The sequence below is a fragment of the Gorilla gorilla genome, chromosome 8, assembly GCF_029281585.2.
Source record: "Gorilla gorilla gorilla isolate KB3781 chromosome 8, NHGRI_mGorGor1-v2.1_pri, whole genome shotgun sequence".
Classification (NCBI taxonomy): domain Eukaryota; kingdom Metazoa; phylum Chordata; class Mammalia; order Primates; family Hominidae; genus Gorilla; species Gorilla gorilla.
The window spans coordinates 106,289,014-106,311,278 of NC_073232.2; the positions used below are offsets into that span (position 1 = coordinate 106,289,014).

The 22,265-nt window shown below is 37.4% G+C and overlaps 1 protein-coding gene across 3 annotated transcripts in view; it reads left to right on the plus strand.

Annotated features, from left to right (window-relative positions):
* Nucleotides 1–22,265, plus strand: part of PLCE1 (phospholipase C epsilon 1) — a 334,371-nt gene that overhangs the window by 20,839 nt on the left and 291,267 nt on the right. For all 3 annotated transcript variants that reach the window (XM_063710326.1, XM_055352517.2, XM_063710327.1), the window contains one exon: nucleotides 15,957–17,520. In XM_063710326.1, the coding sequence (XP_063566396.1) occupies nucleotides 16,321–17,520 (1,200 nt within the window). In that variant the 5' untranslated portion in view covers nucleotides 15,957–16,320. The remainder of the gene's footprint in view (nucleotides 1–15,956; nucleotides 17,521–22,265) is intronic.

Genomic DNA, 22,265 nt, shown 5'->3' on the forward strand with positions numbered 1-22,265 from the left:
ATCTTTAGGTATACGCTGAAGACAAGAATCACCTGGCAGTGTGGTGATAGGAGAGGTGCCTGCTAAAAATGCAGATCTCTTGTCCCCTTCCTGAATCAAAATCTCTTGGGTTCCACCCTAGCAAGGATAGTTTTACCAAGTCCCCACCATGATTCTGATGCTGATGTAAATGTGAGAATCACTAGCCTCAGCCTCATGGGAAGACAAAGTGAGGAAGACTATTAGCCAGGGTGGATGGGTTAACTCACAGTATGGGGAGACAGCTGCCTGGATTTGAATCTTCACTTCACCTGTGGTTCACTGTATGACTTAATCTGTCAAAACCTCAGTTTTCTTATCTCTAAATTGGAAATTGTCATCTTGGTACATACCTCACCGCAGTTCCTGTGAAGATTGAATAAAATTATACACACGAGGCGCTCAGCACAGGGCATGGAGTCAGAGGTCTTGATATAGTATAGGGGCTGCTGTGTGCAAGGTAGTTATGTTTTCTTGAGGAGTTATGGGTAAAATGAATCAAATTTTACTACCTCAAAGCTGCTTTATCTTAGCTGTCATCCATTGCAGGAAAGCAACCAAAGTTATTAGTCAGGATAGAAAAAAAAAAAATGCCAGTAGCAACTGAGAGGGTAGAATGCTTTTCTTGAAAAATCTTTTCAGAGTTAGATTCAGATAGAAAAGTTCCTGAGATGAATGGTTAAGTGACTAGTAGTATGCATTGCATCTATTGTTTAGCTGTGGGAAATAATAAAGAAAACGAGGGATTGGTGCCTGAACCAGATCCTTACCACTGCCCCACTGGGAACAGGGCAGTCAGGGTTGTTTAAAGACTATTCTGGATGGTTTGTGCCCCAGTCGTTTGAGAGTGAGGCTTATAGACACTGGTCAGAAAAGCTTCCTGACTAGAACGTGGCTCAGGAGAAAGGAAGGTGATGGGAGCTTGGGAATAATAAACAGGACTCAGAAATGGGAATGAATAGGCCAGGTTCAGGGAATAGGGGGCTAGCGCACCCTAACTGAAATGAGTGTCAAACTAATGGGTTGGAGAGGCTAGTGTTGATCAGACCAGCCTCAAACCCAGCTCTATTTGGCTGAATGAAATATAAACTATCGCCTAACCCTAGTAAATTTCCCTTTGATAAATATCAATTAGGCCAATTAGAGTAGTTTTATGGACCATTTTTACTTGGTACCTACCACATAGTAGGTGTTAAAAATTATTTGTTGAATGAGTGAATGAATCATACCCGTTGGTTGATCAGCTTTTGGAGGAAACATTGAGCAATCTGGAAGCCGCTATATGTCCAAGGATGTGTTTACAAATACATACAACAGGTGAGAGTATGTGTGGTTTCGGAGGGGCAAGGCAGTATGATTTTCCATGATCGCCTCCTTTTAAAACATAACATTTAGAACTTTGGGAAAGGGATTGCTGCTATTTATGTACGTTTTATTATGTCCAAAAATTATTCCTTTAGACACTATAATATTATTATATATTATTATATTTAGACAATAGTACTAGGTTGAGTGTCCCTTATCTGAAATACTTGGGACCAGAAGTGTTTTGGATTTTGGACTTTTTTGTATTTTGGAATATTTGCATTATACATAATGAGCTATCTTGGGGATAAGACCTAAAACATTAAACTCATTTATGTTTCATACATACCTTATATGTATAGCTTAAAGGTACTTTTATATAATATTTAGAATAATTTTGTGCATAAAGCAAAGTTTTGACTGCAGTTTGACTCTGACCAGTCACATGATATCAGGTATGTCAGCACTCAAAAAGTTTCAGATTTTCAAACATTTTTGGATTTCAGATTTGCGAGTTAGGGATGCTTAACCTGTGTTTTGTCTAATGAAGCAGGATAAAAACAATATATAGTATAATTTCAATTCTGTAAAAGACCTATGTTCATGGGGAAAAAGCTGGAAGGAAGTTATAACAAAATTAGAACTTATTGATGGTATCATTTCTTTTGTTTATCAGCCCCTTTCTCAAATTTTCCACAGTAAATGTGTAGGTATGTGTTACTTTTATAATCAGAAAAATATATAATAGCCTGTTTTATTTGTTAAAAAGTTAGTGTAGAGTATGGTACGGCACTTTGGCCAAAGCTTGCTTTGTTTTTTTAATCCCTGGTAGCCATAAAATCACAACTGATATTTGAAATGATGACGTAATGATATTAAAAAATGAACTATACTTAACATGCTTCCTATGCTTAGTCAAGTCTAATACTACTCATGTTCTGTGATGCAGTTGATTTGCTGAGGAGCCCACACCATTGAGGTCCTGGGATTTGCTCCATCCCCCACACCTGCATTTCCCTTGACCTTCCTGGGTAGCCCCACCCCCAACCCCCATCAGAGCCTCAGAAATGGCCTGAAGGCTGGTAGGGGACAGGTCAGAGCCGCCCTGCTTGCTTCAGATTATGGACTCTGAAAACAGTTCTGTCTGTTTTATTTGGGGTTATACCATCCAGAAAAATAGCAAAAGTGCTGCAGTATTGGCCTGCAGATTAAGCACTTTAAAAAACAAAAACTAACCCTGAAACTTGTTTGCTTCATTTTTTTCTTTTCAATTAGGTAAGAAGTATAAGTAATATTGTGTCCTTCCTTTTGTTGATGAATTCTCAGTGGTAAATCAGAGGCACAGCTAAAATGAACTTTGAGTTTTAACGAGGTATTCTATTTGCATTTTTAACTCTATCCAAAACAAGCCATTAGAATGACATCAAGTGTTTGAGTCAGCTGTTGCCTTGGGCATCCACCCAGAATTTGATGTCATTGATGGGCATCCATGAGAAGCAGGAATAGTTTTTAAGCTTGTTAACTGGAGGGCCACTGAAGGCCTTCAATTGGTGGTGGTGTTGATTATAATACAAATATAAAAAAGAAAATGGCTAGAAATCACCATCTTATATGACATAATACTTATACATTAAGTATGTGGATTTAAAATGCTTCCCATCTGCTATGGCTTTGTGGGGGAATCTCTATGAGACTGGAGAGTTATTTAGTCTGGAAAATGTTTTGCTTGGTGTGATGATAAAATGTAGGCTAGACATCAGACGTAGGGGATCCAGATATGAGGGGATCATCAGACATAGGGGATCCAGACAGGAGGCAGAGCCTGAAGAAAAGAGTTGCAGAAGCTGAATCATATCTTCTTTTGATTAAATCAGGATCATTTTACTGAAAGACTGTAATGTAAGAATGTGTGAGGGTGGTAGAGTGGTTCTTTTATGTTTATCTCGTCCAGAGTGAGTTTTCATCTTACGAGTTTTTAATCCTTTTGAAGACAATTACCTTAATTAAGGAATGACTTGTAGAGTACTGGTTTGAAAAAGCATTTAGCAAATAGGTGTGCTGATGTTGCCTGTCAATTCATTTAAAATTGCTTATAATACGAGCTTGAGTTAACCCAGCTAATTGGAGGCAACTGGCTGCTTGAGGAAGCTTGTATTTTTGATGCATGGATGTGTCATGCAATGTGTTCAAGGAAGCAGTTCAGGGCCCTTCCCACTTTTCTCTTCCCCCTCGTTGCCAGGCTTCCGAAATGTGCTATGCCACTTTGACCTGCTATGAGAACTTTCCTGGGCTTGCCCAGGATAGTTCTACTGCTTTTGCTGATGGAGGCTACTCTGCCCTTGCTAAACAGAAGGCAAGGCCAACCCATGACCTTCCATCCCAGCTCCAATAAGTGACTGTGATTCCCTCTCTGTTCTGTTTTCTCCTGACTTTACTTCCCAGGGCAGGTCCTCTTCTACAGACTATGACATTCTCTGGAAAGTCTTCACTGATGACTTGAGTTTATGCTGATTTCTACCATCTGTATCTGCACTTTTGGTCTGTTGCACAATTAGTATGCTTACAATTTAATGATTCTCTCACTTTTTTACTACCTGAACTATACTATTGAATATTTTGTGGTATTAGTTCATATCCTAATTTTTTTCTTTATGACTCTGTAGTAAGTAATGATTTCCTGTAGGGAGGGATTCTGTCTTTCTCTTCTTGTGAACTAATCTGGTACCTTGCACATATGCTAAGCACCCAGTAAACTTGTAGAAATGTTAAGAATCATTTAGCTTCCTGCACTGGATAAGATAAGGAAAATGATCACATATAACATATAGTAATATCCTACACAAAACAGTAAGTGTACAGATATTTGAGCCTTTATTATTATAGTGCTGAAGGGGTGATTTAAAAGAAATAGACATAGTCCTATATCAGGAAATAATATTTGATGACTCTGGAGAGGTTTTTATAATGATAAGAATAAAAGGTACTACTTTTTGAGAGACTGCTATTTCATAGGATCATTATGAGAATTACATGAGAAACTATTATTTTTCCCCATTTTGCAGATATGAAAACTAAGCCTAGCAAGGTTGAGTTATTTAAGATAAACCTGTTAAGTGATGAAGGCAGGATATGAACCCAAACACTGCTATCCCAGTGCTATTAATTCATTTGAGATTTTCAGCATCAGATCTGTACGGTTGAGAAAGTTGTTTGCTGCTCAGAGGTGCCCAGCTAAAGGAGCAAGTGGGATTGAAATGCAGCCTGTGGTCCACTTGAAAAGTTGATATGTTATGGGGAGTAAAGTATACATCTATATAGCCACCACCTCAATCAAGAGAGAACATTTCCAATATTTCTCAAAAAGTGGCTTTGGGACATGTTATAGTCTTCCCAGTCCACCCTCCCCATCACCCACCCTGCTTCCAGCAACAACTGATCCAATTCTATCTCCATAGCTTGATTTTGCATGTTTTAGAGCAGCACTGTCCTGTAGAACTTTATGCGATGATGGAAATGTTCTATATATCTCCGCTGTCCAATATGTTTGCCACTAGCCACATGTGACTCTTGGAACACTTGAATTGTGGCTAGCACAATGGAAAAACTGAATTTAAAAATTCTACTTAATTTTACTTGATTTAAATTTAAATAACTGCATGTGGCTAGTGCCCACAGTATTAGACAGCACAGATCTAAACTTCAAATAAATAGATGCATTCAGTGTCTGGCTTCTTTCATGCAATGTGGTGTTTTTGAGAGTCATCCATGTTTGTTATATAATGGAAATCATTCCTTTTATTGCTGAGTAGAATTTAGTTTTATGAATATACTACAAGTTATTTATTTGTCTGCTGGTAGACTTTTGGGTTGTTTTCAGTTTGGGGCTATTGTGAATAAAGTTGCTATAAACATTTTTGTATAAGTCTGCTTATGGATGTATGCTTTTACTTTTCTTCTATGAATAGAATTTTTGGATTGTAAAATGTATTTAAGTATATGCTTAAGTTTATAAGAAACTGCCAAAATGTTTTCCAAAGTGGCTGTACCACTTTATATTCTGACCAGCAATGTTGCAGTTGCTCTATGTTTTTACCAACTTTGGTATGGCTGGTCATTTTAATTTTAGCTGGTCTAGTGGGTGTGAAGTGCTATCTCATTGTGATTTTAATTGCTATTTCCCTGATGACTAATGATGTTGAATATCTTTTCGTGTACTTATAGACCATCTGTATTTCTTCTTCAATAAAGTGCTTATTCAAACCTTTGCCCATTTTTAAAAATAGGGTAATTTGTCTTCTTATGATTGAGCTATAGAGGTTCTTTGTGTATTCTGGATGTAAATCCCTTGTTAGATGTTTGTATTAAAAATATTTTTTATCATTCTGTGGCTTGTCTTTTGAAGAGGAGATGTTTTTAATTTTGATTAATTCAATTTACCATTTTTTTCTTCTGTGGTTTGTATTTAGCCTAGGAAGTTTCTGTTTATTCCAATATTGTAAAAATTTTCTCTTCTGCTTTCTTTTAGAAGTTTATAATTTTAGCTTTTATGTGTCGGACTATTATCTGTTTTGAGTTAATTATTGTGTGTGGTGTGAGATAGGGGTTGAGGTTCATTTTTTTTCATGCAGAAGTTTTGTTGATCCATCACAATATGCTTGTAGGCTATTTGCATTTATTATTTTGTGGGAAGTGTCTGTTCAAGTCTTCTGCCCATTTCTTTAAAACTTGGGTTGTTTGCTTATTATTGAGCAGTAATAGTTTTTTTTTATTGTTGTTTTGTTTCTGTTTTTGAGACAGAGTCTCACTCTGTTACCCACACTGGGGTACAGTGGCATAATCTTCGCTCACTGCAGGCTCCACCTCCTGGCTTCAAGTGATTCTCGTGCCTCAGCCTCCTGAGTAACTGGGATTACAGGTTTGCACCACCATACCCAACTAATTTTTTGTATTTTTAGTAGAGATGGGGTTTCACTGTGTTGGCCAGGCTGGTCTTGAACTCCTGGCCTCAAGTGATCTGCTCATCTCATCCTCCCAAGGTGATGGGATTACAGGCATGAGCCACTGCGCCTGGCCAATAATAGTTTCTTATATGTACAAATACAAGAACCTTTTCAGATATGTGTACTGTGAATATTTTCTCCCGGTCTGTGTCTTACCTTTGTCCTTCTTAATGGTTTTTTTTTTTTTTTGAAGACCAGAAGTTTTAAATTTTGATTAAGTTCATTTTATTGTGTTTTTAATGGTTAGTGCTTTTAGTGTCTTAAGAAAATTTTCTGTATCCCAAGGTCTTGAATATTTTTTCTGTTTCCTTCTAGAAATTTTTGTTGTTTTAGATTTTATATTCTGGCCTATAATCCCTTATGAATTAATATTTGTGCATGGTATGACATGGGGGTTGATGTTCATTTTTGTTTTTATTTGAATCCAGCACCATTTATTGACTGCCCTTTCCCCATTGAATTACATTTGTACCTTTGTTGAAAACTCAATCGACAATATATATGTAAATCTATTTCTAGACTATATTCTATTTCATTGATGTAAATTTCTATCCTTATGCCAGTATCACATTGTCAAGATTATTGTAGCTTTGTAGTATCTTGAAATTAGGTTAACTTCAATTTTTCTCTCTTCTAAGAATTATTCTGACCATTCTAAAGCCTTTATGTTTTCCACAAATTTGCTAGATTGTTTCAATTTGAAAAATTAGTCGATATAGTTCACGATGTTAACCTATTAAGAGAGGAAAAATCATATTATCTCACTAAATGCAGAAAAACATTGGGAAATCCTTATTTGTGATAAAAATTTTCAGCAAACTAGGAACACAAGATAAAATCTTCAGTTTAGTAAAGGGCATTTATTAAGACACCTACAGCTAATATATTAAATAGTGATGTATTGAATATTTTCCCCATATGAATGAGAACAAAGTAAAGATGTATGCTCTTAGTACTTAGCATCATAATTGAAGATTCTAGCCACTAGAGTAAGGCAAGAAAAATAAATAAAAGATTTACCTTTGGAAAGAAAGAAGTACAACTTTATTTGAAGATGAGATGATTATGTAGAAAATTCTAAGTCACCTAAAAAATATTTGCTAGGAGTAATAATTGAATTTAACAAGGTTATAATTTATGTTGTCTATAAATAACAATTGTATTTCTGTGTATTAGCAACAAACAACTGAAAAATAACATTTAAGATAATTTTATTTACAAGACCACCACTAACATAAAATATTTAGGAACATACTTAACAAAAGATGTGTAGACCTCTATACAGATAAATAAAAAACATTGCTTAGGTAAATTAAAGAAGATATGCATGTATACATACGTATGTGTGTGTGTATTCATATGTCTGTCTATGTGTGTATATGCATATATATTTTTCTTTGCATATATATAAAAATATATATGTAAATCCCTGTAGAGAGAGAAAGCAGAAAGTGTACTAGCACTGGCTAACTATATTATAGAGTAGAAGCCTAAATATAGTTAAGATGTTATTTTTCCCAAAATTGATATATTGATTTAAGCCAATCTTATCAGAGTCTGTATAGGCCCCCCTTCTTTTTAAGAAATTGATTTTCTTACTGATCAAGGTAAATGGTTTGGATTTAACACACTACTAGATGAAACTCTGTTCCTTCTCAGGTAAAGTGATATGATGAAAATAGTGTTTGGAGAAGATTTTTCTGAAAATTATATGGAATGGATTGAAACAGAAGGAAGTCAGTTTTGGAGACTGGAAGCCCTTAAGTAATCCAGATCTTAATGGACAAGGATTGGGCTCATATAGCCATGGAAAGAAAGGAAAGGGTCAAATGTTTATTAAGACTAACTATATGTCTTGGTACTATGCTGGAAATGTAAAGTGTAGCATATTTATAAAACCCTTTCAGTTTAAAGATGCGTGTTCTTCAGGGGCTCTCAATCTGTGAGGGGGCCCTATATCATCAATAGTTACAAAATAATGTGCCATGACATGATGTGGTGGTGGAAGGTAGGAAGAGCTACAGGAAACAGATGAGAGCAATTAATGCGGACAGGTGGGTGTCAGGGAGGGCTGCAGAACAAAGATGGCATTTAAGCTGAATGATGGAGTCAACAGAGTTAGAAAATAGTGGGAAGGGAAATGCACAGAGGCATTAAGTGCTAGGCTGATTCAATAAATTGCACAAAATCCAATGTGACTGCATACCTCTTCTTTGGGGGTTGGCCAGAGATGAAGCTGGAAAAAATAGACTAGGATTGACTTTTGGTGGGTCTAGTGCCATCTAAAATCTTGTGTTGCCCACTTTTCTCTCTTTTCATATCATCAAAGATGTAGATCTGTGTGTGTTTGTGCATGCCTGAACACACACATAACTCCAGAATCTTGACATTATTTTACAATGAAGGAGAGGGAGTCCTATGAGCATCACAACATCACAATTCTATCCACTTCCACTCTTGGCTTAAAGTTACATTCTACTAACATCAATGACCCATATTTCTGGAAGAGTTATGATGATTTGCACGCTGATTAGAGACTGTCTTTACAGGGAAGATTTCCTTTCCTTGTGAGTTTTGCAATTGGGAATTAACCTGTTATGGACAAACTTTTTTGTGATCCTCTATTTTACTGTATTGGCAGCCTTATCAATGTGTTAGTTCAAAAATATTTGTGTAGCCTTCTCATCTACTTATTAGTCAACTCCTGATATCTAATATACATAAAGTATAAAGATTAGGGTATCTGGGTTTTCTGAGTCTGGAGCCTTGCATTCCAGACTCAGAAACTTTTCTAATAAAGGGATTTAAAGGCCCAAAGGGTTAAATATTTGTGGTCTTGGAAAAGAACTCAGATGAGTACACCAGTGCCTTTAGGGAATGTTTTAAGAGGTTTGTTTCCTTGTGAGTTATGGAATTTTCCTCATAATAGTTCGGAGAAAGGAGGTCAGGAAGGAGTGGAGCAGCAGATATTCGGGAGAAGGAAAAGTAAAGACTGACTCATATTATGTAGGGTTTGCATGTGGGTGTATACACACTTAAATCCATGTGCACCGTGTGCACGTGATAAGGGAAAAGGGAGGAAAGGATTGCTTAGGCAAAATGTTTTCTTTAATCTCTTTGCTGAGTGGGCCTTGGGGAAGAGAATGCATAAGTAAATAACTGACCAATGTTGGTTGGTTGTTATATACAGATACTCAAAGGGACTCTATAAAACTCTAAAGAAGCGAATAGGGATATTAAATTCTATTACCAGTTTTGGCAGTTACTTTAGTATCTCTTTTCCATGATGGTGAAATTACTGAGTAACTTTTACTGTCTTTGATTGGATGAAATGTTCTTCTGAGGACTTCAGATGAATTCATGGTTATGCATTGTGTTTTCCTGCTTTGTCTTTTGTTACATGGTTGCCTTTATCTAAAGTCTCTTTTCCTTTTCATGAATACAGGTAATTACTACCTTACTATAAAGTCCTAGCTCAAATACCCTATCATTAGACTTTACTGATCTCTTGGTTTGTAGCCATCTTACCTTCTAAACTCTATGGAATTCAACAGGCGCTTAACCAATAGGCAGTTAACTGATAAATTAGTTTTTGTTATTGTTGTTAAGTCACACCTCCTTTAAACACCTATAATATGCTTGTATTTCATATTTTTCTAACTTAACTATTCTTTAGAATTCCATTTGGCTTAGGAGAATAAAATTGGAAACATTCTAGGAATTAGTGACTATAACTTTCCCACCAATGCAGGAATTTTCTATAGAGGTTTCTTGTTATTTCACTCTTCTGTACTCTTGGACAAGTCATTCAAGCATTCTGAGCCTCATTCCTAAAATAGGTATGATAATAATACTACCCCCACCTTTTTAGTTTTAGTTAGGAAAAGATTTAGATGTGAGTGACAGAAAACCCAAGACAATGGTGGCTTAAACAAGATAGAATTTTTTTTCCCTCCCCTAAGTCCCGGAAACAGGCAATCAGGCTTCTATCTTGTTGGTTTTTTTTCCTATACATGACATTCATTCTCATGTTCACCTTACAATCTAAGATGGCTGCTCCAGCTCTGGCTATCATGCCTTTCTTCCAATCAGCAGCAGAAGAAGGAGGGGCAGGAAAAGGGCAGACTCTGTTCCTTCAAGCTCTCTTTCCAGAAATTGCAAACCACTTTGCTTGTATCTCATTGGCTGTAACTTAGTCCCATGGCCACATCTAGCTGTAAGGGAGGCTAATAAAGGAATATCCATATGCTTAGGTCAAATTCAGAAGTTCTACTACTGAGGAAATGAGAACAGATTTTGGGGAGAAATTAGGAGTCTCTGCCACCCTACTGATAATGTTGTTGTAAAGATTAAATGAGCTAGTATGTATTCTGTGCTTAGAACATGCCTGATAGATAATACATGCTCAGTATTAGGTCATTGTTTTTATAATTACCCTTGGTAGACAGTCATCCATTTTCACTCTGTCATTCTAAATTCTCTCTGTTTATTTGTTCAGCATATATTGAGCATCCCTGATGCTGAATAATGTGCCTCTGTTTAAATCTATCAGTAACTGAAAGAAGGCCATCATCCAAGATAGCCCACCCTTTGTTGAAAAGCTCTAAAAGTTAGGGAATTCTTTATCAGACGGATCCAAAGCTTACCTCTCTTATAATTCATGTCTTAGTCCTGATCCTCCCTTTTGAAAGAATATGAGATGAGCCCATTTCCTCATCTCAATTCTTCAAATAAATAAAGATGGCTATCAAGCCTCCCACGTAGTTTTCTTGCTCTAACCATGCATTTCATTAATTCATTATTTATCTAGTACATGGACTGGCAGACTTTTCTGTAAAGAGCCAGATGGCAAATATTTTCAGCTTTGTAGACCATATGGTATTTGTTACCACTTTTCAGCTCTACTATTATAATGCAAAAGCAGCTACAGACATGACATAAATAAATAGATGTGGCTGTGTTCCAATAAAATTTCATTTACAAAAACAGATAGCTTACCAGATTTGGGACTCAGTATGTAGTTTTCCAGCCCTTGATTTAGCCCATGAAAACACCCATCAACAGGCTTATTCCTGGCCCATAGTCCCCTCTCCTGAAGCTGAAAACTTACCCTGTCACTCCTGATTCTGCTTATACCTTTCATTTATTTTTCTTGTCTTAATGCTTTGGCTAGAATTTCCAGCAATTCCTGCATCTCCATAGATCTACTTCCTGGCCAGTCATTTCTTTATTCATATTACCTATCCCCAAATATCTCAAGATTGGACATACTATCTTCACAAGTACTGTCTTGTTCTGCCATATTTTTAGCCCACACAACCTTTGACCTCTCCCAGGCTGGCACTTATCCAATCTCCCCCACAAACCTGTTCACACTAAGAAAAGAAGAATCCCTTTTTCCATCTTTTTCTTCTTCAAACCCACTAGACTATGTTCTTCATTCAGTGCTTCAGGTTTTCTTTAGCCAACAGTCGAATGCCACTATAACTCTAACTCTAACCTAACCTAGCCAGCTTCCCTTAAAAACAACGTAGAGCTGACCAAGAATGAGTAAATAGAAAGTTAACAGTTATTGATGGGTCAGCCACTGCTGACATATAAAATATATATATATATTTCATCTCAATATTATAGATGTGGAAAGTATATCTCAAAATTGATAATTTAATCAGCTCAGGATCATGCAGCTTAGATTTAAGGAGTTGATCCCAGATATAGAACTGAAATTAAAATTGGAGTGGACCTAGTGAAGGGTGTGTATCTGGTACAGTAAATTCAATGCCATGTCACTGATACAACAGAGCTGCTGGACCTTGGTTGTTCTTTCTTGCCAAGATATTTCAAGGCATAGAATAATAAACATTTGCCTTGAATTTTTGGATTTCAAAGTATTTCCTTCACAACCTGATGGAGTAGGTGATTTTATTTCTATTTTACAGAAGAAGAAATCAAACCCCAAAGTGGTTAAAATTTTTACCTGAGATACCAGACCCCAATGTCTGACTGTTTTCTTTTTATGACTGCCCATATTTGCTCTTCCCTGAAAACTCCACCCCACCTCTTTATCTAACTACTTCCTACTTATCTTTTGAAACTCAACTGAGTTGTCTTCTTGTGAAGGAAACCCTCCCTGGAAATCACTCCCACCTTATCAGCACTGTCTGCTTTAGATGTTCTTCCTCTGTGTTAATGCAGATTATAGCTCTATTTACACTGTACTTTGGTGACTTATCAGATGGTAAGGAAATCCAGGACAAGATCCCTGCCTTATTTAATTTTGTGCTCAACAAATATTTGCTGAATAAAGGAATGGTCTGAGATTGAACCAAGTCTAGTGCTCTATAAAGTCTGCTCCCTGTAATGTTGCTCATCCATGATTCATGATAGTAAGCTGGAGGCAAAGCAAAGGCCATTGCTTCGATGTCTGTGTATATCCTCAGCCTTCCAGAGACAAAGCTACATATAAGATAGGCTTCTCGGCTGGGCTTGGTGGCTCATGCCTGTAATCCCAGCAGTTCGGGAGGCCAAGGTGGGCGGATCACAAGGTCAGGAGATCGAGACCATCCTGGCTAACACGGTGAAACCCCGTCTCTACTAAAAAATACAAAAATTTAACCAGGCGTGGTGGCAATGCCTGTAGTCCCAGCTACTCAGGAGGCTGAGGCAGGAGAATCGCTTGAACCCATGAAGTGGAGGTTGTAGTGAGCCAAGATCGCGCCACTGCACTCCAGCCTGGCGACAGAGTGAGACTCCATCTCAAAATAAATAAATAAATAAATAAATAAATAAATAAATAAATAAGATAAAAAATAAAAAATAAAAGGCTTCTCCTAGCAGCCATGGGTCTTCATAGCTAGAAGACATCAGAAACCCAAACCCATAGGGCTTCAGACTAGATGGAAGATAAAACAGCATAGTCTATGGCTAAGAGAAGAGCTTCTGTAGTCAGTCTTCTTGGATTTGAATCCTGTCTCAATCATTTTCCAGTGGAGGGATCTTTGGCAATTCACTTAGCGTTTCTGTGCTTTGGTTTCTACTCTTTCGAATGTGGATAGCAGAAATTATTTGTATTAGTTATCTATCACTGTGTAACATATTAGCTCAAAATGTAGTGGCTCAAAGCAATAAACATTTATCATTTCACAGTTTCTGTGGTCAGGAATTTGGGACAAGGCTTATCTGTCTGAGGGTCCGTCATGTGGTTGCAGTCAAGATATAGGTTGCAGGTACAATCATCTAAAGCCTTGACTATAGCTGGAGGATCCGCTTCCAAGATGGCGCACTCACATGGGTGTTGTCAAGAGTCCTCCATACTTTCCACAGGGATCTCTTCTTACAATATGGCAGCAGATTACCCCCAGAGCATGTGAGAGAGGAGTAGCAAGGAGGAAGCTCCAATGACTTTCATGACTGATTCTCAGCAGTCATGTACTGTTCCTTCTACCACATTCCATATATTAGAGGGAAGCCACTAAGTATAACCCATATTCAAGGGGCGGGGAATTAGGCTCCACCTTGTGAAGAGAGAAGTATCAAAGAATTTGTGGACATATTTTAAAACCATCACACTATCTTGTAGTATTGAGTGAGAATTACACAAGATAATAATTGCAAAGTGGCCAGGCACAGTGCCTCACACCTGTAATTCCAGCAATTTGGGAGGCTAAGGTGGGAGGATCGCTTGAGCCCAGAAGTTCAAGACCAGACTGGGCAACATGGTGAATCCCTGTCTTTACAAAAAATACAAAAATTAGCCAAGCGCAGTGCTATAGTCTCAGCTACTTGGGAAGCTGAAGTGGGAGGATCACTTGAACCCAGGCTGGTTTTAAAATATGTCCACAAATTCTTTGATATTTCTCCCTTCAAAAGGTGGACCCTAATTCCCCTCCCCTTGAATGTGGGTTATACTTAGTAATTCCTTCTAACATATAGAATATGATAGAAGGAACAGTATATGACTGCTGAATCCAGGAGGCAGAGGTTGCAGCAAGCAGTGATTGTGCCATTGCACTTCAGCCTGGTAACAGAATGGGACTCTGTCTCAAAATTATGATGATGATGATGATATTTATAATTATAATAACAACAATAATTACAAAGTCCTTAGAACAGGACCTAAGCATCACCAAAAATGTTTTCCCCTTCTCCTACTTTGAATTGCTTACCTCATGGGTAAGAAAGGACATATTAGCTGTCAATCTGAAGGCTTTGGCCTGAAAAATCTCTTTAAAAAATAGAGCAGATATTTGAATTCAAGTTAGTGCCATATGCCATTAAAATTATCTATATAATCTTGACCTGAAAAGTTGTTCATGGTGTGCTTTGAATTTTTAAAAGCAGGTACAGAACAGAATGACCAATATTATCTGGTATTTGCATAGTTATACACATATATCTCTATGTATGTTGATGCATAGGGAGTGTTCTGGAAGGAGGTTTCTGAAAGTATTGATAATAGTTATTGCTGTGTGGTAGGATTTGTTAGGATGTTGAGCTAGGACACTGGTGCTCTGTGTGGGCTAGTTTATTCCCTGCAAAGAATATGATTTCTAGGGTTTCCAGTGATTTTTCAGAGTAGTTGTAGAGACATGCATATACTGGGAGCCTCACCCTTGAGGCTGTGTTTGTGCTTGAGGGAACACATATAGAAGGGATTAAGGGGTAGTTGATGACTCTTTGGGAAAAGAGGGTACGGGAGAAGCAAGGGGAAGAAAGACATCTATTTGTCAAAGAGCAAAGGCAAGGCAAAGCTGGTGTTGGCAGCAGAGCGTGACTGCTGATTAATTTTCTCGGGAGCAACTGCTTTTCCTGGAAAGGAATGATATGCTCATGATGGGCACCTTCTAGTCCTATAGTGCCTTGTATATCCTTTATAATTGTGTTTCCACATTGGATAGAAATTTTTTTGATTCCCTGTCTCTACTAACAGAGTTACAAGCAGTGCAGGCTTGTTAGTGATAAATTATTTCAGCTTTATATGCCTGGAGAAGTTTTTACTTAATTTTTATTTGCAGAAGACATTTTTGCTGGGTATAGAATTTGAAGTTGACAGTAGTTTTTCTTTCAGTACTTTAAAGATTTGTCCACTCTCTTCTGGATTGCATTGTTTCTGATTAAAAGTCTGCTGTCATTCTTATCTTTGTGCCTCTTTGCTTAATGTGCCTTATTTCTCTAGCTTCCTTGGCCTCCCTGAAGTCTTAACTATTTCTCTTCTACTCAGGTAAATTGTTGGATTTTACCTGAGTTTCCCTTCCCTGCCTTGTTGCCTGGAAACTTTCTAAGCAGTAAGCTAGGGCATTTATAGGGCTCACTTCTTTTTTTTTTTTCTTCTTTCAGAGATCAATGTCTGTGTTGCCTGTTGTTCAATATCTGAAAACCATTGGGTTTTTTTCCGATTTTCTTTTTAGTTATTTAAGGTGGATGAATAAATCTTGCCCTTGTTACTCCATTTTGGCTGGAAGCAGAAGTTCTGAAATATTAAATAAAAAAATAAATACTAAAAACATAAAAACCAACTTCTGATTGCAAAAAAACCTTTTTTCTCAAAATTGGTCTGTATCTTAGGATTGTGAGATCATTTTTTTAAAAACTCACTGAGTGCCACAGTGTTTGACATTATCTCTTTTCTTACAGGAAACAGGAATCATTCAAACTGGATTTTAAAATCATTGCAAATCAGTGATGGCTCAGAAGTTGCAGAGTGCAATCCTGAGTAAAAGTCTTCAAAAAATTTTGCTTCAGGTAACAGAGGAAGGAAAATTGATCTACCACCTTAAAACCCTGATCTAGAAAAAATATATATTCATGATAGGAAATTATAACTAAGAAAATTTATTTGCCTCTTAATGCTCCTGAATGAAAGGAATTATCCCTTTGTTCCTTGGGAGGACTTGTGTATCTGAGATTGTCATAATAATCAGTCATTTTATTAAAACCTTGACATGATCACCAGGGAGGAAAAATAGAGCAATAGTCAAAACCTGTGTGTTAGTCCAAGATGACTTCTGAAGAAATGACAGCTTCTGTTCTCATACCTGTGACTCAGAGAAAAGTGGTTTCTGCCCAGTCGGCTGCAGATGAAAGTAGTGAAAAGGTCTCAGACATCAATATTTCAAAAGCACATACTGTCAGACGAAGTGGGGAGACTTCTCATACCATCTCACGACTGAACAAACTTAAAGAAGAACCTTCTGGAAGCAACTTGCCAAAGATTCTCTCAATAGCAAGGGAGAAAATAGTGAGTGATGAGAACAGTAATGAAAAATGTTGGGAGAAAATCATGCCAGATTCTGCGAAAAACCTTAACATTAACTGCAACAACATATTGAGAAACCATCAGCATGGCCTTCCTCAGAGACAGTTTTATGAAATGTACAACTCTGTTGCTGAGGAAGACTTGTGTTTAGAAACTGGAATTCCTTCTCCACTGGAAAGAAAGGTGTTCCCTGGAATTCAACTGGAACTAAACAGACCTTCCATGGGCATTAGTCCTTTAGGAAATCAGTCAGCGATCATAGAGACAGGCAGAGCACACCCTGACAGCAGAAGGGCAGTATTTCATTTTCATTATGAAGTTGACAGAAGAATGTCAGACACTTTCTGTACCCTATCAGAAAACTTAATTTTAGACGATTGTGGAAATTGTGTACCTGGGGGTGAGGAGAAGCAAAAGAAAAACTATGTGGCATATACCTGTAAACTGATGGAATTGGCCAAAAATTGTGATAATAAGAATGAGCAGCTGCAGTGTGATCATTGTGACACCTTGAATGATAAATACTTTTGCTTTGAAGGCTCTTGCAAGAAGGTTGACATGGTATATTCAAGTGATAGCTTTTGTAGGAAAGACTTTACTGACAGTCAAGCTGCCAAGACCTTTTTGAGCCATTTTGAGGACTTCCCTGATAATTGTGATGATGTAGAAGAAGATGCTTTTAAAAGCAAAAAGGAGCGATCCACTTTGTTAGTCAGGAGATTCTGTAAAAATGACAGAGAAGTTAAGAAATCTGTGTATACTGGAACAAGAGCAATTGTGAGAACTCTGCCTTCTGGCCACATTGGGCTGACTGCATGGAGTTACATAGATCAGAAGAGAAATGGTGCCTTACTGCCTTGTGGGAGAGTAATGGAACCCCCGTCAACAGTGGAGATAAGGCAAGATGGGAGCCGACGTCTGTCAGAAGCCCAGTGGTATCCTGTAAGCATTTGAGTTTCTTTTTACCATTTCTTTAAACTTGCTTTTTTTTTTAAAAAAGTCCAAATTTCCATTGTCATAATTGATGAGAAATTTTAAGATCTGTCAAATTATGATTCTTAGGTTAAGCATTTGCGGTTATTGAAAACAGATACTCCAATTGATAGCTATCAAGATTGAGTTGATACTGCAACAACATAAAAGTGTGTCAGAAAATACTGTTATTGGGAGTGGAGGAATTAGGGAGATTTCCTGGTAGTGGAAAAATGGCTCCATTTGTTGATTATCTGTTTGTGTTCTTTTGAGATAAATGCCTGGGTCCTCTTCTATGGTGTAGTTCATTATTGTTTTTAGGTCTCCAGACCTAACGAACTTAATTCTGTTTTTTTTTCATTTTCCAACTAATGGCCCCACTTCCTTCCCTCTTAAACTTTTTAATGCCATGGATTCCTTTGGCAAAGTGATGAAACCTATGGATTCAGAATAATGTTTTTAAATGAATCAGATGAAATAGAAATCATCATAAAGGACAAGTTATGCTGATATACATTTATCAAGATTTTTTAAAATTAACCTGGCAATTTAGGTGCTTCTTTATTAATACATTAAATAATAATATCTAGTTATGTGATAACTATCATAATTTCAAAATAGAATTAGCCCTCATCTGTATCCACAGATTCAACCAACTGCATATAGAAAATATTTTTGTAAGAAACAAAAAATAACAATATAACAATAAAAAATAACACAAATTTTACAATCTAATACACTGTAACACTATTTACATAGTATAAGGTATTCTAAGTAATCTAGAGAAGATTTAAAGTATACGGGAAGATGCATGTATGTTATATGCAAATACTAGGCCATCTTACATAAGGGACTTGAGCATTCTTGAACTTTGGTGTTCGAGGGGGTAAGGGGCAGTTCTGGAACCAATTCCTCTGAGCTATTGAGGGATAATTGTAGTGATGAATATAAGTCCTTATATTCATAAGTATAGATTGTATACTTATGCATATATTGGATTATGTATATATACTTATGTATATATAGTATGGATTTCTTGAAATTTTCTCAATTTTAGCACTGTAAATTCCATGTCCTGGAAAACCCTTCAGACCAAACCAGAGCAGTCGGTCACCCTAAATATCAATAACATTTTAGGATATCTATCACAACTGTAATAGGATATGGAAATATCTGTGACTTCTATTGGTGACAAGATCACAGTTACTATTACTACTGCTGAAGTTTGTTGCTTATATTCAGAATTAAAGGAAATGCTAAATTTCCTTTTTGAGATTAATGAAAATAATGAATCACTTTTTTTTCCTCAACCAGATTTCCAGGTCCTCTGAATTCTATCCACAGTCTCCCCTCTTTAAGAATCCTGCTCTGGAAATACACATGATCAGGCTGCCTGCTCTCAGACCTTATCTGTACATCTGAGGACAGTGCCATGTGCCATCTTGGATTTTTTTATCCTGAAAACTCTTGCTTCCTTCAGTCATTCTCTATGTGAAACTGTTTCTAGAACTCTCACATTCCAATTTTTCATAAGTCCTTTAAAACCTGACCCTAGAAATAAGCACCTGGTCTAGAGAAACATCATTTTAATTGAAATATAAGTACTATATTTTTACTTTCATCATCATCATCATCATTGTATTAGTCTGTTCTCATGCTGCTAATAAAGACGTAGTCAAGACTGGGTAATTTACAGAGAAAAAGAGGTTCAATGGACTCACAGTTCCACATGGTTGGGCAGGCCAAACAATCATGGCGGAAGGCAGAAGAGGAGCAAAGACATGTCTTATATGGTGGCAGGCAAGAAATCATGTGCAGGGGAACACCCATGTATAAAACCATCATATCTTATGAGACTTATTCACTACCATGAGAAAACTATAGGGGAAACCGCCCCCATGATTCAATTATCTCCACCTGGCCCTGCCCTTGACACATGGAGATTATTACAATTTGAGGTGAGATTTGGGTAGGGACACAGCCCAACCATTTGAGTCATCAATCAGGGTAGCTAACATTTATTGAGCATTCAACAAATGCCAGATATTGGGCTAAATAATTTACATATTCCATGTTGTACAATCATCTTAACTACCTTAGGATTTTGATATGATAATTAACACTATTTTATTGCTAAGCAAACTGATTTCCTGAGAAATTATGTACCTCATCAAGGTTACTTAGCTAGTAAGTGAAATAACTAAGATTTAATCCAGGCAGCTGACACTCCTAGGTGGTTTCTTAAGATCCAGAAAGGAATAAAATTCAGAGGAAGCTTTTAAAAGAACGGAAGAATTCTGTTCGTTTCAGCATCTGTTGATTGAGTGACCCCATTCATTGATGCTCACGGTATCTCAGACTTGGCCATGTTAGATATGGCGATTGTAACCCTGCTTACACGTCACAGTCACTGTCCAGACCCCTCCTCAGGCCCTTTGAATCAGAATCACTGGGGTAGGGCACAGCATGAATATTTTTTTCAAAGTTCCCTTGGTGATTCTATAGACTCTATGGAGTTGGGAACCATTGGCTAGGAGTTTAAACAGAGCTCTTTGCTTTTTGATCAGGACATTTCAGGAATATTTGCCTTTCCCTAAAAAAGACACTGCTTGGGTTCTTAGGAACATTTGGGCTGACCTGGGAACCTGCCTGAAAAGTGAAAGCCTGCAGGTCCTTCTCTATACAGTTGACCACTCACCCCAGCCAGTGTCTAGGGATGTGTTTCTGTGTCTCTTGACCTGATTCCACATGAAACCTGAGTCACAGACAAGGAGCCCATCACCAGCATGCCTGTCCTGCTCAGTACTAGATGACTTGCACAGCATCTCCCTGCCATGAAACTGCTGCTGAGAGCAATGTGTCATCTTAGTTAAAAATGCAGTGGTTTAAAAAATCATGTACACTCGAACATTAAGAGCACAATCAAAATTCAAATATAGCAAAGTGAATGGAAATAGGTTGCTTTAGAGCCTTTATCATTGTTTCCCTATGAGGGTTGTGAATCGGGTGTAAATTTCAGAATAATTTTTGGTATGCCTATACCCTCCTCCAGTTTCTTCTTTTCTATAGCCCTGCTGCTGTTTCTTCTGAGCTTGTTCACTGGTCCCCAGCTCAAACCTGCCCTTGTTCATCAAAGGCCTGGGATGGTTAATTTCTAATTGAAAAGGACAAAAGGGATGATGAAAATTGTCTCTTCCCTGCTTCTTAGTCTCTGGAGGCTGGGAGAGGTTGCCACACCTGTCAGAGTAGACTCCAGGAACTTTTATCCCCTTGGTCTGAGCAGGCTTGGAGGAGGCTATTGGCATTTTTATTAACCATTAAGATGCAGCTGGGGAATAGGCTGGTTGTCCTGTCCTTTCTTAAGGGAGATTTCTAAAGGGGGGGCCCTTTCTGAATATTCAAACCACACCATATCAGCAATGAATCAGTATTTTCTAAGGTATGGTGTTCTGTATATCTTGTTTTTTAGTTTAGAATCTGGTAGAAATTCTCAAAAGTTGCACAGGTGAATTATAACTAGTTTTTCCCAGCTCCTATGAATTACTTCCTTCAAAGATGCAGATCTTAATGATATGCTCCTTTTCCTGTGTTTTGGCTATTTGATATGTGTCCGTTCTGGTTCCTCAATCAGATTGTAAATCGATTAAGGACAAGAAATAAGTTCTGCATTATTTTACTGTCCATAATGCAAGCATAATGCCAAGTATATAGAGAATAAGGGCAATGTAATGGTTACAAATACAGTCTCTGGAGTCAGTCGACCTGAATTTAAATTGTGACCCTCACTCCATCACTGACTGGCCATGTGAATTCTGGTACACAGTTTGACCTCTTTGTCCCTAATTACCTTTTTTATAAACTGAGAATAATGGTGTTATTGTGGCGTTAAATGAGATGCTACCCACCGCACAGTTCTAGCAAGGAGTGAGTGCTGCTCTGCTCACTCTGGCCACTGTGGATATGCTTTGTCGAGAACACATTTCCACCACCTTCTGCTGTGTGTCTTCTCACTCAGGGATGTTTACAGTGGTATGAATTTGAATTCATGTTTCTCAATCTATAATGAGGTAGTTTGAACAATCCTTCCCACACATTTAAAGAATGTGCTGTTTGTCCAATTAATTCCTTGGCCCTCACATTAAACATTTTTTTTTCTTGGATACCTTGGTCAGAATGACCCATTTAATTTATATTTGCACAGCTGTGTAGAGAAGATTGGATTTGAATGGAAAACATTAATGAAGATTAATGCTTGCTGACATACTAACTACTGGTATCCTCCTTCTACTCCTCATAAGAAATTAAAACCCTATCCCTTATCCAGTTACAGTCATACTCCCTCTCTCCTGCTCTGAAATAAGACAGGATATTTTGATGGGTGGCTAAAGTCTCCAAGCTAAAGATTGGTTAGGGGTGTTTTTCCTTTAAAAAAAAATTCTCAACCTGCCTGAATTTTGAGGAGTTTAGATACATATAGTTATCTTGAATGTGAAGTACAAGAAGTTTCTGCTTCTGCCTTGCTGGAATTGCTCATGTAACCTGACATCCATGTGCACTCAGAGAATGTGAAGGTGCCAGGGCAGAAATTCCACTGGCTCCTGTATTATCACTTTACTTATTTCCCTTCTTTGTTCCACAAGATTTACTGTACAAGAATATGTATGACAAAATAGAAAAAAAACTCAGATAAAGAGTAAAAAACAAAGAATAAAAAT